The sequence below is a fragment of the Cervus elaphus genome, chromosome 27 (genome assembly GCF_910594005.1).
Source record: "Cervus elaphus chromosome 27, mCerEla1.1, whole genome shotgun sequence".
NCBI classification, from domain to species: Eukaryota; Metazoa; Chordata; class Mammalia; order Artiodactyla; family Cervidae; genus Cervus; species Cervus elaphus.
The window spans coordinates 37440383-37458381 of NC_057841.1; the positions used below are offsets into that span (position 1 = coordinate 37440383).

Below are 17999 nucleotides of genomic sequence, written 5' to 3' on the forward strand. Positions count from 1 at the left end.
CAGGCAAGAATACTGGAGTGGGTAGCTCATTCCTTCCTCCAGGGGAATCTTCCCGGCCCAGGGATCGAACCTGTGTCCCCTGCATTGCAGGCAGATTCTTTACCATCTGAGCCACCAGGGAAGCCCTATGCTACTCTGAAATCTCCCCAATGTCATTCTTCGCCAGGCAATTTGCAGCCATGGATGGGTGGGAGCAGCCCTAAGAACTCAGCCAGAGCTAAGTTCACTTCAACCAGGACATTATTCTAACCATCAACGACGGCTCTCCCCAGAAAGCAAGCCAGGCCCTCCTGCACCCCTTCAAAAGGGTCACTGGCCCTTTATCAAATAAACCGCATTAAAGAAATATTAATACCCTGAATACTATTCTTACACCTGAACACCAGTCCTAAAAGCTACTATTGAAATGTTTATTGTCTTCTTTGTTCAGACAAAAATGTTATATGGCAAACAAATCCCAAATTACATGGGTGATGTGCCCCTGAAAAAAATATCAACTTTGAAATCAAAAGCAATATCTGTTCCCTGTGAGAAAAAAAATAAGTACTTGTGCCCAGGGTTTGAGAAACTTAATTTTTAAATGAGGATATACTATTTAAGGGCTTCCCTGATAGCTCAGATGGTAAATAATCTGCCTGCAATGCAGGAGACCTGGTTTCATCCCTGGGTCGGGAAGATTCCCCTTGAGAAGGGAATGACTCCCCACTCCAGTATTCTTGCCTGGAGAATCCCATGGACAGAGGAGCCTGGGAGGCTACAGTCCATGGAGTCTCAAAGAGTTGGACACGACTGAGTGACTATCACTTTCACTCACCACATACTATTTAAGCAAGGAATGTGGCAATGCACAGCATTTTTTTTCATGTCAATCATACCTCAATTTAAAAAAATATTTATGTCATGATACATAATGAGATCGTGATGAGATCAGATGGGACAGATAACGCCAGACCCCTCCATCCCTGATTGGCGGGGCTACACTCTGGCACTAGCCTTAGAAGGCAGTTAGCAGAACCCATCAAGAACTTTATACCTTTCTGAGTGCTGTAATTTCACTTCTGGAAATGGATTATAAGGAAAGAATTCAAAGGGAGGGAAAGACGCCCCACAGGAAGACATCCATTGCAGGGTTATTATAACAGTGGAAACCATGGAAATAATCTAATGTCTCATAATATGGGGATGGTCTGGGAAAGCAAGGGATATCCGCTCAGTGAACAATTATGCAATTATTGAACCTAATAAGATCCTGTAATGCAATGTTAATCGAAAAACCACAGGAAAGACATTCTCACTAAGTCATAATTACAACGTATCCATGGGCATACATAGGTATTTCAAGAGAACCCAGGTGAGGAGGTGAGGGACCAGCTGCAAGGGCCCAACCTATTACTAGCCATCTGTAGCTTCCTTTTGAGTATTTTAATGGAGTGGCACAGCGCAGTCTAACTCTGGGGGAGAGTGGAAGACATTAGGTCTGGAAACGCAAGGCACCAGCGCTTGAGAAATGAGCCAGGCTGGACAGAGTCATAAAGTAGCATGAAAAACAAGGAGGAATCAGAATGTAGGGAGGATCAGAAGGGCCCCCACGCACCCAGAAGTCACCTCCACACCACCTGGCACAGACTGGAACCCAGCCAGTCATACATGTGTGAACACAGTTTCAGGTACCTGAAAACATCACAGAGAGTACAGAGATGGGCCCATCAGTATAACCTGAGCTCCTGAAACTGGCATCTAACTGCAGAAGAAGTCTAGAACTGGCATAACTCTCCTTCTTAAGAACCTGGCTTGTCACATTGTCATGTTAAGTATCTTCCCCTCACTGGGCATATGCGAGCTGCCTCTCAAAAAGCAGTTTATTATGTTTGCCGGTCAGAGGGGTGGGGGAAGGGATAGTTAGGGAGTTCGGGATGGACATGTACAGACTGCTGTGTTTAAAATGGATAACCAACAAGGACCTCCCTTATAGCACAGGGAGCTCTGCTCAGTGTTATGTGGCAGCCTGGATGGGAGGGGAGTTTGGGGGGGAATGGATATATGTATGACTGAGTCCCTTCACTGTTCACCAGAAACTATTACAACATTGCGAATCAGCTATGAAAGGGAAAGTCATTCAATTGTATCCGACTCTTTGTGACCCCATGGACTATACAGTCCATGCAATTTCTCCAGGCCAGAATACTGGAGTGGGTAGGCTTTCCCTTCTCCAGGGGATCCCCCCAACTCAGGAATCGAACTGAGGTCCCCTGCACTGCAGGCAGATTCTTTATCAGCTGAGCTACCAGGGAAGATTCTATAATCGGCTATATGCCAAAACAAGAAGTTTTAAAATAAAAGTTAAAAGGAAAAAAAAAAAGAGAGAGAATCAGTTCAATTTGGGGAGAAAATCAGAGATCACTTATTACGACCCCGGGCCCAGCACAGACACACACAAAGACAAGTCTAACTGTCAACCGGGTAAGGTTTTCTCACATCTACTTAAATCCCTGAAAGGATCAGTACGCAGACATCTCAAAGCAGGCACGTCACTAACCTAAACCAGTCTAATCCCCCAAAAGTTCCTGAACAAAAGCAGGAGAGAGCATTCCGGACGCCCACAGCCGAGCCATCCTTCCTCCTCCGGGAGGCAGCCTGGCCAGCCCAGGTCCTGGCTCTCTCTGATCAAAGTGCAACCCGAGGGTGGAGCAGAAATCTGTTCTGTGTTTCCACTCCCAGCTTATCGGCCTCCACCCTCCCACAGACTGAAAATGGAGGCACTTCCTGTTGAAAAGAATGTGTTATCAGCCCCGACCCAGGCCGGGCTTAGCACTGAAAAGCAGGCCAGGTCAGATGGGGGACCCAGAGCAATCAGCCGGACACCCGACCTCCTACAGGAATAAATTAATTTAGGGACAAGTAGCAGCTGCAGACGCGAACATGGAAAATCTCCCCTGGCCTGTGAGGTGACACAGTGATTTCTGGCTCACCCAGGCTGTTTTCCTGTGAGAATGAGCCTTCGCTCATTTTTCAGACACAGATCTGCAAAGTTGAGGATTTCTGACTCAGTGAGCTCCTCCAGATGATGCCCAGCGGCATCTGACCCACCATGGGGCTCGCCAGGACTTCCCTGGTGGCTCAGTCGATAAAGAGACCACCAGGAATGCAGGAGGCCAGGGTTCCACCCCTGGGTTGGGAAGATCCCCTGGAGAAGGAAATGGCAACCCACTGCAGGGTTCTGGCCTGGAGTCCCCACGGGCAGAGGAGCCTGGCGGGCTCCTGCCTGGAGTCTGTGTCAGTCAGCTCTCTTCCTTCACTCGTCACATCCCATGAGAGGCAGGCCCAGAGAAAGCCTCCTACGGTACCGAGGGAGCAGTCCTGGGAAGGTGACAAGTCAGAGCAAAGGGAAACCTTCAAGGACACAGCCTGTCCAGAATTACAGAGGTTCTCTGGCTTGTGGATTATAAATTTCGTTTTTGAGGAAGCAAACCAAAAAGGAATGGGCTGATCTGGAGAAACAAACCCAGCACCCCGGACAGGTTGGGGGAAGTGTGACCATTCCCAGAGCACAGGACTTTGAAGATGACCACACTGCCTCCTCCACGTGGGTTCAGGCTGTCAGCTTCCATGGCATCTGATCTCTCCTTCCTACACCTCTAAATGAGCTGTGGTTACAGCTATTTCCTGGGTGAGGGGAAGCCAGCCACCTCTCACCGCCAAAGCTGTCTTCTCGGCTAGGGCTTTCCAGGTGGCTCAGTGGTAAAGAACCCACCTGCCAAGAAGGAGACTCTGGATCCTTGGATCGGGAAGATCCCCTTGAGGAGGAAAGGGCAGCCCACTCCAGCATTCTTGCCTAGAAAATCCCGATGGGCAGAGGAGCCCGGCAGGCTACAGTCCATGGGATCGCAGAGTGGGGCACGAGTCAGCAACTAAACAATAATGCAGGTAGATAGGAGAGATGTGGATTGGGAAGATCCCCTGGAGGAGGGTACAGTAACCCACTCCAGCATTCTTGCCTGAAGAATCCCATGGACAGAGGAGCCTGGTGGGCTACAGCCCATAGAGTTGCAAAGAGTCAGACACAAATAGAGCCACTTAGCCCAGACTGCTTTTGTAACCTCTAGGTTAGACCCTGTGGGGCTTCACAGCAGCCTTCCTCAAGAAAAAAAAAAGAAGAAAGCAAGCAAGAAAAACTAAGTGTATGTTTCAGCAAAAGTAGAAACACTTTCAGATAAACCTTAACTTCCATGGTCATTTCAGTTTGGATGGAGGGAAGAGGGGCAAGACACAAAAGTGACCCAGTTGACAGTTGCGGAGGTAACACCAGGAAGCTACACAAACACACACAGGTTCCGTCTCCACCAGGACGTGTGAAAGCCATCCATCACAACAAAACCTCGAATTCTCCCACAACTGCTCAACAAAGCTCAAGAAGAGGGTGTCACGGTCACCTCAGCCGATGACCCAACTCAGTGTTTTGCAGAAGAGTTTATTTCTTTATAATTTAGCAAAGAAATTCCTTACTGAGAAGAGTTCATCAGCCACCCCTTTGACCCCTCTTCCCCCTTCCAGGCCTGAGTTGGCCGGGCTACATCCATAGGCTAAACGCTGCTATTTTTAAGGAGGAAAAGAATTCTTCTATAGACACACTCTACTCTGGGCAAAGGAGCAAACCGTTTTACACGTCCATACACACAAACAGCAAGAATGTTGTGATGAAGGCGTGGCCCCAAGTTTATAAGGAAGGACCCTGGGTTTATCAGTAAGAGCCTGATGTACTGAGTTGGCCAAAAAGTTCCTTTGTTTTCTTCCCCATAGCTTCCATAAGATGTTACGGAAAAATCCGAACTACCTTTTTGGCCAACGATACAAATTGCAGGGGGAAGAGGGTTTGTCCCACAGCTTGAAGTCACTGGCCTCCTGAAGAAAAGGTTTATCTTCTGAAATGAACCAAAATGGATGACTTAGTCAAATTCAGTGGTAAAAAGATCCAGTGGCAAGATAAAAATTAGCTATAGGAGCTTGGATGAGCCCCCTGCTCTGGCCATCTCTGCTAGACAAAATGGACAGCAGTCCATGGATCCAGCAACATTGACAAGAAAGCATTATTTAAAAAAAAAAAAAAAGTAAGCAAGCATTATGAAACTGCTAAGAATCACAACAAATGAAATATCGTTGCTATCAGGGAAATAAAAGTATCAAAACACAGTTACTTTGTTAACATAATAGCTTTATGTCTCTAAATTCCCTCCATGAAGAAAGTAAAGATTTATGTCTAATGTCTTGGGATGGAAAAAAAAAATGCCATGCAAATAAAGCACATCACTATCAACTTCCAAGGTCATATTTAAACAGTGCCAGTCATCCTGAACTTCAAAGCTGTCTGCAGGCATCTCCCACTTATGCTACACGCTATTCCTAAGGACCAGATGGTGGGAATTATTTTTCCCCTTTAGTGAAGGGAGGAAAACAGGGGCTTTACAAAACCTTGGCAGCTCACTATAGTCACACACAGAGCTGGAGCTAGCGCCTGGCTGCCTGACTGTGTCGTTCCAGCTGTTAATCCGTGAACCCAGAGAATAAACTTCAGACCATACTCAGGTGCCACCATGAATCAGGTGACTAAACGTAAGGAGAGCTTTCAATCACAAGTATTGGTTCCCTGGTGGTTCAGCAGTAAAGGATCCGCAAGCGATGCAGAAGACGCAGGAGACCAGGGTTCGATCCCTGGGTGGGGAAGATTCCCTGAAGGAGGGCACGGAAATGCACTCCAGTATTCTTGCCTGGAGAATCCCACGGACAGAGGAGCCTGACAGTCTGCAGACCATGGGGTCGCAAAGAGTCTGAAGCGACTGCGCGCTTGCTCATGTGCTACGTTTAACAGGATAAAAATATGATTGTGGAGCGTGTGCTCCAGCTCTGGTCAAACCATGCCATGCTAACAGCTACCAAAAGGGGCCGTACACCAAGCAAATTATCACTGAAACATTGTCAAGTAATGACTTGGAATTGTTTACTCAAAAGACTCCAACAGGACATTGAAATCAATCTGTTATTTGTTCAAATCTTTCTTAAAATCTGGGGTGAATAAAATCATCTCTTTTCGCTTCAGCTCACAAACGCTTGAGTATGTGCCCTGATGTTGTAGGTAGCTGAATCATGAATGATCGCCTGTGTCAAGACCTGTCTTTGGAGATGCTTTTTTAAATTATTCAAATTTCAAGGAAAATTAACAAATTGGTCTAAACGCAGAGCTAACAGATTGTATTTAATTCATATCCATTAGATCTTCATATTGCTAGTAACTCTTTTGGCAGACACCCATGAAATGCATAATAAATTACTTTTTGTTCCAGTAAAGGAATTCATTTTCTTCGAAGATTCATTTAGCAATAACATTTCAGGGCACCCTTAGCCAGATTTCTTAAATTTGGCTGTGTTTTCCCGTAACATTATTTCATGTTTTATGACAATTTTGTATATTCTTATAGAGGTGGAAGAAAAAAAATCGCAGAGTTGTGTGCTGAGATGAATCTGTCTAACTTGAGGCCATAACAAAAAGGCAACACCCAACCCACGCTTATTCTTTACCTAGCATTCTAGCTTTCAGATTGTGATAATGAGTCACTTATTAAACAAACCACAGTACTGTGATAAATTGGGTGGACACATAGGTTACAAACTATTTAAAGAGTGATACAGCTTTACTGTTGCCTAACAGACATACGGACTCATTGGATATTAGTGTAGTTAAGTGTATTTCTAACCACCATCCTCCTCAGGACACAAGCACACAAGAAGAAAAAGAAAAAACGGGAAGTCTAGAAAAGGCCCTCAAATCAAAACGAAACTATGCAAACTCCACATGCTTCCACGTTCCTTGCCAGGGTGACGTGTGACTTTCTCAGTGAAGGCCAATGTGGTCAGACAGGAACGTGAGTGAGTTATTAGAAGGGGCTGTGAAAGAAGAAAAGAAAGGGAGCCTGGCACGTAAGGAGCTTGAAGATAAAATGCCAACAAAATATTTATGTTCATGGCTTGCAGCAAGTGGCGAGTGGTATATTAATAACTGCGATGATGGGCCGACTCCCTGGGAGCGGTGGGAGACGTCGGCTCCAGCCCCGGCTGTAAGGCGGGCTTGTCTTGTGACCTTATGGAGTCACTCCGGATCCTGGTTTACAAATGAGCCCCTCATAATACCTAAGTGCAACTCTCTCCCAGACCCTCTTGCGAGATTAATGCCTTTTTAACTCTTTTTATTCATTTAGAGAAAAAAAAATATCTTGGACCATAAACTCTTGGGTGGGGGAAATGGATGCTTGTCTCTTTAAGAAATGCTTTTTAATGATTTTGTAAAAATTAAATTGAAGGCAATTTGCTTATTCTGCAAGTTCCAACTCACTTGGCACTCACTAAGCATGGGTTTAAATCCCACTTCAAAAGGATTTTGGTACCTCGATCTTGTATTTCAAGGGAGACTTTTTACCATCACATTAGGCATGTCAACAACAGTAAACTTGCCTACCTATTATTTTTTTTCCCATTACCCAACTAACAAAGCCCTAGAAATGCAATGGGTTTTATTGATAAGTATATTTAACAAGAAAATGTATACAATGTAGCTTATATATTTGGTCATGAGCAAATCATTTCTATGGTGCTATTCTCCTAGCTATACCGTCAGCTAAAACTAACCAAAATTAATCAGGTTTCTTTAAGAAAATGCCATTTCTTCCCTCTAAAGACTTCAACAGTGCATATAGTATCACATATGAACTCAGGGTGCTGTAAGGGTAAAAACACTGACTCTGCATCTCCCAGGCCTGGGTCCAATTCCAAGCCCATCGGAATAATAATAATCGGATTATAATAATAATAATAATAATAATAATAATATATTATTATATATATATAATCGGATTATAATCGAATAATCGGATACATAACCTTGGGCCTATTATTGAGTGTCACTCCCCAAAATAGAAAATAGAAAAAGATACCTCATTTGTCCAGTGATAATTGGGAATAAAAAAGATACATGAAAGAACTGGAACATAAAAGGTACTTGGTAGAAGTTAGTCTCCTGCCTTCCTACGTCCCAGAATCTTACAAATGAGAAAGTACAAGAAACAGAAAACGCCTCAAAGCAACCATTATGGTGATTAATCCACCAACACCCCGATTCTCGGAGCGCCCTAAAGGTGTGTGTGGAACATTCAATGTAAGAGTTAAGCAGGAACTTTTGGCCCCCACTTCAGCAGCCTCTTAAATCTCTTTCTGACACGTGAGGTCCGCTGAGTGAAAGCAACTCGGACTGTATGTGTGTAGGTCCTTCGTGAATGTTCCTTTGAGCTATCTAACCACTATAAGGATAATTAATAATAATAGAAGCTATAATTGTGTGACCAATCATTATGTCGAGTAAATCCAAAGTGATTCAACTACTCAGCGGAAAAGACAGTGGAATATAAAACTTACTAACAAAGAAAGAAGCTACGTGACTCAAGGGATGTTTTCCCGTTTTCATCATAGGATGCAAATATTAACATATAAAATCCATAAAAAGAATATAAAATATTAACTTGCCAAGTACCTAACCTTTCTTCAGAGGCCTTATAAAGACATCCAGACAGCCCAAGAAATGTCAGTCCCTAAATCACTGCCCCTCATCTAAGAGCACTTAAGCACTTAACTCTTTCAAACCACTTCTAGCATGAGATTTAGCACCATGCAGCCCAGAGGTATTGCTTCTGACAAGGTCATTGCATAAAGCTGTTACCAAGGGGAGGCTGCAGTAGGGAAAAGTTTCTCTAGGCAGACAACCTCCCTGAAGGTTAAACGAGGCAGGAACTGAGGTACCTATTCAGCACAGAGAAAGTGACCAATGAGCAAGGCCCGACCAATGAGCAAGGCCCATCCAAACGCAGAGAACCAGCCAGAGAGGAATCTGAGGCATGATCCCCTTGTCTCAGTCTAAGGATGCCTGCCTCTCTCCAAGGAAGCTGTCTATCACAAACCACCAACCACAAAGTGAGGAAATGAATCCCTATCACTAACACGCCCTCCCTAATAGTCTCCATTCCGAAGGGTCACCTGGCAGCCACCCTGAAACCATCTTGCCCCCAAGGAGCCCCTAGGGACCAAGAAACTCAACATTCTAAGGTCAGGACACATCACGAGTTTCAAGGAGGGAGTTTTCCTTCGTAATTGTGAGAGGAAAACCCGGCTTGTAAAATGTACAAAAAAGGATCATGCGAGCATTTGTTTACATTAATTATCAAAACACGCCCAGTTCAGGATGGTTTTAATTGTCAGACTATAACTACATGGTTGATGAGAAACCACAGTAGGGGTTAGAGAAAGTCCACCATTTAGAAATGAACTTAGTGTGGACCCTACCTAAGGCTTAATATGGACTTGAAAGCAGTTTGAAATATCTGCCTTCCACCTAATTGATCCATCTCATCTCCTGCTATATTGGCTTTTTACACCCTACGCTCAGCCATACTGAATTCCTGAAACTGTGCCCTTGAAGCATCATAGCTACCCATGCTCTTCTTCTTCCTGGAGATTTCAATCCCAATTTTTCCCCTACAAAAATCCTCCACAACTAATTTAGATTTCCTCTCCTCTATGAAGCCATTTCCAACCCTTTAGTCAGAATTCATGGCTCCCTTCTTTTGACTTCTACTTTGTTGTTCATTTATAGCTTTTTCAATGTACAGACAGACGTATGTCTGTACATACGTGCTCCCACCACTACCACCACATTATGAACAATTCAATGTCTGGAACCTTGTTTTACTACATGAAGAACAGTGTCACCCCAGCACAATGCTCCTTAAATAGAACAATGACTGCAAGGCAAAGGCTACTCAGATGGAGTTTGTGTTTATTTCAACATTATGTATTCAATGAGGACGTCAACATTATATTTGCAGTATTAATATAAATTTAAGTAGGCTTTAACTTTTTAAAATAATCATCAACAGAACTACTTTCAGGCGGGCAAAATAGGTCCAGTGATTTCTTATTCTCAGACATTGTCTTAGTGTTCATTTTCTCACCAAATTAATCCTCCCTGTCCCAAAGAAAATTAAGAGAAATATCCTTTATCTAAAAATTGGGGGATGAGTTATAAACATATGGTACATGCATATGTAGAATATATATATACACACACACTTTATGTGTGTATGTACATACCCAGAGTATCCTCCAGTTTTATAAATTTTTAGTTACAAGTCCTAAGAGGGATAGGAATCTACAGAGGCTACTTATTAAATCTTATTTGGGAATTGCTAAAATAAAATGTTATCATGTTTATCTAATAACAACAAGTACCATAAAAATATAACTCAGTCAAGAAATGGAATTCAGTGAAAGATTTAAATATTCTTACAATTCACAGAGAACACAAATGGCAAAGAAAATCTTATGTCTATTCAGGTCCACTAAAGACTCAAATTTTTCAGTAAATTTACAGGTATAAGCAGTTTTTACACTTTTTACACTGAATAAAAGAACTATTCTGGAGAAATTTAAGTTCCAAAGTCACAAAATTAATCAACATATCAAAAATTAAGTTCAACACATTTCTTAACCCAAAGAATTCCATACAAGAAACTGATTCTAAAATTCTGATCAACACAGGAAAAAAATAAGGAAAATAAAAATGAAAGATAGTACGGTCTAGTGAATAATAAGTGTTATATAAATGAAAGCAAATAAATCATTTATTGCAATCATTTTTTTAAAATTCTAAAAGGAACAAGACAGGGGTTATTTTACTATCAGGCTGCGCGGCAGCGGCAACAGGTTTTCCTGTTTTCATAAAGGAGACAAACTGCCCTCCCTCTCCCTCCCAAACCACACCCCACCACACGGGCACAGCTTGCAACAGAGAAACTGAGTTCTAAGGGATCCAGGTCGGCGAGCTGATGACCATGAGAAGGAATGAGACAGAAGTAAAGCTAAAACACAAAGGAGCATCGCTTCTCAGCCTTTTGGCTAAGATCAAGTGTAAAACACAAAGGAGCAACATAAAGCTAAGACATGCCAAAAAGTCAACAGCATGAAGCTTCAGAGCAGTGCAAAAATGATTCTCCTGTCTCTCCCCCCAGAATACTCCGTTCCAACCAGATCTGCTCAGGTTCCAGGTCCTGAGAGGACCACCGCTGAATGTGCCCACAGGCGGAGACCTCAGAAAGTAAAGAAAATCCTCTAGGACTGCCTGCTGCTGATCTCCAGCAGCTGATTCCTCAGACGGGAATTAACACAGCCAGTCTGATAGGTCTCTTCTCAGACTTCTCTGCTTTAACTCACTTTAACTCTCTAACTCTCTTTAAGGAAGGCTGGAGGAGCAGGTATGCAGGCACTGACGTCTCTAAGTAGAGCACATGGCCCGTTTCCTTGTTCCATTGGGAATGTTCCTATGATCACCCTTTGTTCTGGAGCTCGGCTGTCCCTATTAAACTAGGACTTCCCTGCAGGACTAATTTCCACCCCGCCAGTCACAGGGGCCGCTGGAGATCCACGGTGCAGACCCATCACCACAGGAGGTTTAAGGGTCAAGCCAAAAAAGGAACCCTGTGCTACAGACCAGATACACCTTTGCTACGGGGATATAGCAACATCCCCTTTACCTACAGCGCTCACAAAATCCTATAAGCAGTCGGTCACAACGACAGCTGTCCTCCAACATCATAAACTGAGACCTAAGTGGGAACATGTCACATCTTCGTCAACACAGCCGCCTTTCACAAATGCTTCTGCCAGCTGCCCACAGATAACACCTCCAGCAGACTCTTCATGGCACCCCCACTGCCACAATAGCCACGCGCACGCAGAACCAGTCAGCCCAGGAGGGTCTGAAAAGTGTCAAGGGACCAACAAAGACACACCCTGGCGCTCATGGGGACACCACGGAGTCGGCGTCAATTATCCTTGGAGGGGGCAGGTTCCATAAGGCGGCCAGCAGGTTGGCTTCTGCCAAATAAGCCTGCTTCCCCCAACGGCCCCGTCAGGAGGGCAGCGAGGACTCCATGCTGGGCTGGCCACCGGGGAACATCCAGGAGCCCAGATGCCAGCCCTGGCCGGGGAGGGGCGGGTGCATGGAGGGAGGAGGCGATGATGGGCCGTCCTTTCCGCCACTGGGCCACCCCCCACCCCAGGCCACCCCCCGCTCCGCCCCGCACTCCCAGCTCTGGGAAGAGCTATCAGGACGCATTTCTGAGGCCACCTGGGCTCAGAGAACTGCCCATCTGCGGCTTGCACGGCTGTCTCCCATGGAAGGTGCCCAGGCCCCGAGAGCAATGGGGACCTTGTAGGGAACTGCTCTCCAACTCCCCCAATCTCTAAAGTACTTTTTTTTTTTAATACTAAAATTGCTTTGCCGCCTGGCTGCTAGTGGAAAACTGAGCCTTCCTCCAACGGCACCGGCCGGCCAGCCACCCCCAGGAAGCGGGCTCCCAAGTGAGACAGATGCCGAGATACCAAGGCTGCCTTAGGACCAGCCTCCAGATTCCCAAGGTCCCACTTTCAGACGTGCTCAGGCTAGATCCCGTCACCGCTTTTGCACTGTTCCTCCCCTGGACGGCAAAATTGATTGGACTTGCAAATAGTCAATTTTGAATTTTTACATCACAGAACCACCACGCGAGCAAAACAGATTCCACCCACCTTGTTTCTAAAGCCCTTTGTCGGGCAAATATCTCTATTTCTGTGCCATTCATCATTCAAATTTAGCTTTTGCCTCACTAAGCTTGGACTACAGCACTGCCAAAAGTGAGCTGGAGCAGGCAGCAACCCATTTTTCAGCCAGTAAAGATGGACCACTGAGGCTGAAATGGTAGCTGGTCCCTCAATGATTTGGAAAATCAGAACATTGTTTTGCCTCACATAAGCCCCATAATTGGCTTCCGTGGCAGTTCAGATGGTAAAGAATCTGCCTGCAATGCAGGAGACCTGGGTTTGATCCCTGGGTCAGGAAGATCCCCTGGAGAGCGGAATAGATACCCACTCCAGTATGCTTGCCTGGGAAATAGAATGGGCAGAGGAGCCTGGCAGACTACAGTCTATGGGGTCACAGAGTAGGACACAACTAACTGACTAGCACACTTTCAAGCTACATAATTGCTTCTGAGGACTTAGGGCTTCATAAAGGAAATTTTAAAATAATATTGATCTTTTCATTTCCTTACAAGTAACTTCTATTTACCAATTTAGACCCTTTAAGTTACATGTTAGCCTCTTGTAAAAAAAAAAAAAAAAAAGTCCTTCACCAGCATTCACCTTTATGAAGGTTATAAAGGCAAGAATGTTCTTTAAGAACATGTGTCTGCAACAAATAAAAACAGCAAAAAAGCCTTTTCCATTTTGAAACTCTGAACTTTCTTGTATTAAAGAACCCCCCCCAAAAGAGCTTGAATTGGAGGATAAAGAAAATATCAAATATACTTTAAAGCAGTTTTTTAAAAGATTTTTTTAAATGTTAGTTTAAGGCAGCAAAAATACCAGCTCCAAGGTTCCCAGTTCAAAGACACCTCGAGGGCAGTAGTTTCAATTTCACCTGCGGTGATTGTTCAAAAACACCAATTTCCAAGCCCCACCTCTAGAGACGCTGACTCAGAAAATCCAGGGCGGAGCCCAGGAATCTGTAGTATTTCAAAGTACCCCAAATAAAGTAAAATTCAACAGAGAAAAGAATTACTAAGTAGGGATTTTAATGCTAATGTTTCATCCTAAACTAGTCTCAGTGTAATCCTCACCCGGGGCACTCTGGGAAAACCGGCCGCCCCGGGGGCCAGCGTGCATCTCTGAGGGCCAGGGTGCGGCTGGGTCATTTTTTTAAAGGGCATTCCAGGTAAATTTGGGAAACCCTAGGGTGGGAAAGTGCTCTACTGAAACTAACACTTGATCTGCACCAAAACCCAGGCATCCTCGTAGGGGTGTGAATCTCTCACAAACCCAATTGCTCACAGGCTGATCACAAGGCTGAAATAAGCCTGGGTACAATCAAGGAACATTAGAAGAAGGCAAGGCTGCCCAGCCCAGCAGAGGACTAACAGTTAGGTGAAGATCAGTGAATACAGCAGCACGTGACTCATGGTGATGACGTTTTACTTTGGGTAGATGCTTTCCAAAAAAAGAGAAAAAAGGAAAGAAGGAAGAGAAGAGGAGAACAGAGAAGGCTGGAGTCAATAAGATTTGTTGCTGTTTAGTTGCTCGGTTGACTCTTTTGCAATCCCATGGATCACAGCCCGCCAGATTTCTCTGTCCTTAGGATTTCCCAGGAATAATGGAGTGGGTTGCCATTTTCTTCTCCAGGGGGTATTCCCAACCCAGGAATCGAACCTGCACCTCCTGAGTCTATTGGCAGGCAGATTCTTTACCACTGAGCCACCAGGGGAAGACGTTGATAAGATAAGCAAAAACAATTTAAATGTCATGGGCACTGGGATACATAAAAACCATGGAGCTGGTACTTTTCCTGATCTACACTAGAAATACATTGATATACATACATATGTACGTATACACACACACACATATATAAACTCAGATAAAAACCTGGAAATAAAACAATTTAAAGCACTTCAAACCCAAACTCCTTGCTTTTACTTAGGTTAATTCAACCATAAAAAAATGATATAGATCTTAATTAAGAGGTTTGTAAAGTACTTAAGTTTGTCATTTTGTTGACATTTAAATGTAATTTCCTCTAAAAACTATTCTTAGGTATCAGCTAACTAAACTGAACTGTTGGTTTAGATTATTGTACTACCAGATAAGATAAAATTGGAGATAATATACAGGAGAGCAACTCACTAGCTCAGAAATAGTCTGTGCTGTTTTAACACTTACCCCTGAGGCTGCCGGTTGTGTGGTGGGGGAAGTATTTTTGCTGCAGTCATCTGCGTTAGAAGAGGTGGAAGTTGGAGTCATGGGAACAGAATTATTGCTATTACCTGCAACGGTCAAAATTAACCTCATAAATATACATATATTCTACTAAGGTTGGCAAATATTTTACAGTCAAACAGCATTTTCTTATATTTACCAGAGCAAGCTTTTGACTTATTTATGTTCTTAGGTTTTCGTTTCCTGGTTTGAATTCCCTCTTTTTTCATAGCAAGCGGTCGAGGCACCTAAAAATTTTTTCACATAGGCCATAAGTTTAATAAATATTATACTGCAGAAAAACCAAACTAACTAAAGCCCGAACGTCAGTACTGAAAGCCCTCATTTAAAAGAAGTTGGCATAAATTTCAATCCAATTTTTATACACACTTCATAGATTCCAACTGCACAAAGACTACACTTTCCCCATCAAATGCAGATTCCTCCAGGAAAAAAAAAATGGGGTGATTTGCCAGGTAGAATCTCTTCCCTCAACTTAATATTTATTGTTTTAAACAACTTCAATTACAGAGTGAAACCAATGAATTACATATTTTTATTTCAAAGAGATCGTGAATTCTTCTTTCTACATATGCCAAGGTTATTTTTCTTTTTAAAATTGGCATATTTTATAATATCTTGTGCTATGCTTAAAATGCAAAATCTTTTTAACTAGAGCTACCCAATGTTATGACTCTTCTGTATAGATGTGTTTGAATGCATTCACATTTTTAAGCTATAAACTAGTTAGTGTGCATTTCTAGTAGGTTCCATGCTTTTTTTCTTTTTAAGTGTACAGGTCTTTAAAATACACACTACTATATACAAAATAGATAACCAACAAAGACCTCCTGTACAGGGAACTATACTTAACATTCTGTAATAACTTAGGAGGGAAAAGAATCTGAAAAAGAATATACACATTCACATATGGGATCGCTGAATCACTGTGCTGTACATCTGAAACACAACATTATAAATCAACTAGACTTCAATTTTACAGCTTTTTTAAAAAAGATTACTACCATGTATCAGTTCTAAAAATGCGTATTTCCACATTTTTGTATTTCTACAATCTGGATGTCTGACTATGGATGTGTGTGAGTTTAACTGGCAGCATTTTTTTTGTTTCTTGCCAGTATGATAATAGTTTCTAGTATAATTGACAGGCCCCCTAGATTCACAAACATGCATATACAAAAATCAGATCCTTCACCCCATGCCCTCTCGTTTGCTGATTTTTTTAAGCTGAAACCAAGTACAAACAAGACACTGCAGGTGTATACACAGAAGCGGAGAAGGTAGCGCACCCCATGGAGCTTCATGTAGAGTCCACACGCATTGCACACAGGCTCGCCCTCGGCGTTTCTGCGCCACAAAGTGGTGGTCGTGGTGTGACAGTTGGCACAGGACAATCCAAGCCGCCGGGAGGAAGGCTAGAAAACAGCACAAGAGGGTGGACAGACATAAGTGCTTTTCACGTATATGCTACACACGTCCATGTGTCATGTCCCTGCCAGCAACAAGCATGTACCTGGTTATTATAAATAAGCAGTCCCCCTTGAAGCAAAAAAAAAAAAAAAACCTCTTTATGTGTAATTAGGTTGACCTTCCTGGACCAAAGTGTGCTCCATCTAATACAGATCAATGGATCTGCCCCAGCTCATTAGCATAGATTAGAGCAGTCACAATACTGGCCAATGCCGGCGCTCACTGTTGTTGTCAGAGGTCTGAGGGAAGAAATGCAGTCACAAACTGCCTGCCAATGTGTTAAGTGGCTTTGGGGAGTCTCTGCCTCATCTGAAAACTGAGATAACCAGGTCTATTTCTCAGATACGTGCAGAGGAATAAACCAGAAACTGTAGAAAAGCCTATATATATTAATAGAAATGAATTTTGGAAGATGCACAAAAATTTTGTAAAGGAACATATTTTAATACATCTCATTAATGATCATCACGATCGCCTATTGCCTGAATTTTCTGTATTATCCATTCTCCAAAGGATAACCAAATTCTACAACACTGTGTTAGTGCTGGCCTTCTCTTGGTGATGCTGTTTCATTTGATTTACCCTGTCGGTATAGTACTTTTCCTCACGTGGTGGTGGTGGTTTAGTCGATAAATCATGTCAACCTCTTGTAACCCCATGGACGGTAGCCTGCCAGGCTCCTCTGTCCTTGGGATTCTCTAGGTAAGAATACTAGCGTGGGTTGCCTTTTCCTTCTCAGTACAAAGGGTTAAATTTATCAGAAAAGGTCAACTGTCTGTCACTCTGATTTTTGTTTCCTTTATACCCATAACATCCTTATGTGGAGTTTATCTCCTCTGAACTATTATGTGTGAATTATAAAGAGGGACTTCTTAAGCTAGTCTAAGTTCCTACCTAGAATGACAAAAATCTAAATTTGCTTTTCAATTACCTAGATAGGCAACTAAAAAAATCTGCTATGACTTCAGTTAAAAAAAAAAAAAACCTATGGGGAAAATCCAGGGACCAAAACAAGTTTAAAGATATAGAATTAGGGAAGTTGGCCATGATGATTAATTTAAGAAAAGAAGTTATAAAGAATACACAACAAAAACATAGATTGAGCATGTACTAACTATTCAGATTAAAAGACAGATTTTCAAAATCTTTGTTGGCAAAGTCAAAGCTAAAAATTGAATTTTGTTTTTACAACTCACGTCCTGTTATTGCTACAGCATACTCTTTACAGACAAGTTGTAAAACCAAAGAGACACTGGGAAGCCTCTTAGCACTGCCACATTTTTAAGAAGTCGGTGCTAAGAAAGAATCACTTTGACTTTTGGTGGAAACGAGTATGTTTGGCTGGGAATTTGCTTTGTTAAAATGATGAAAACATGAAATCTTACACATCAGGGCTTCTTTTTTTTTTTTCTTTATCCTTAAAAGAGAATAATTTCCCAGAAGAGCACTCCTTTCTCTTCATAAATATGAAATAAGTAAATTAGGGACAGGAAAGTTCATTTTATAAACAGGCCATTTATGATAGTTTGCAGTGGAATTTGGAGCCAATGTGAGGCAAACTTGTTATCAGAATTTGCCATTATAACAAAGAACTTTATGACTGTCAACTGCAGATCATAAGTGAAGCC

General features: G+C 42.9%; 1 protein-coding gene across 3 annotated transcripts in view; it reads right to left on the reverse strand.

The window, feature by feature from the left end:
• GATA6 (GATA binding protein 6) overlaps positions 1-17999 on the reverse strand; it is a 32832-nt gene that overhangs the window by 4820 nt on the left and 10013 nt on the right. For all 3 annotated transcript variants that reach the window (XM_043889321.1, XM_043889322.1, XM_043889323.1), the window contains 3 exons: positions 16191-16316; positions 15041-15128; positions 14845-14948 (listed from right to left, as the gene is read on the reverse strand). In XM_043889321.1, coding sequence (XP_043745256.1) covers positions 14845-14948; positions 15041-15128; positions 16191-16316 — 318 coding nt within the window. The remainder of the gene's footprint in view (positions 1-14844; positions 14949-15040; positions 15129-16190; positions 16317-17999) is intronic.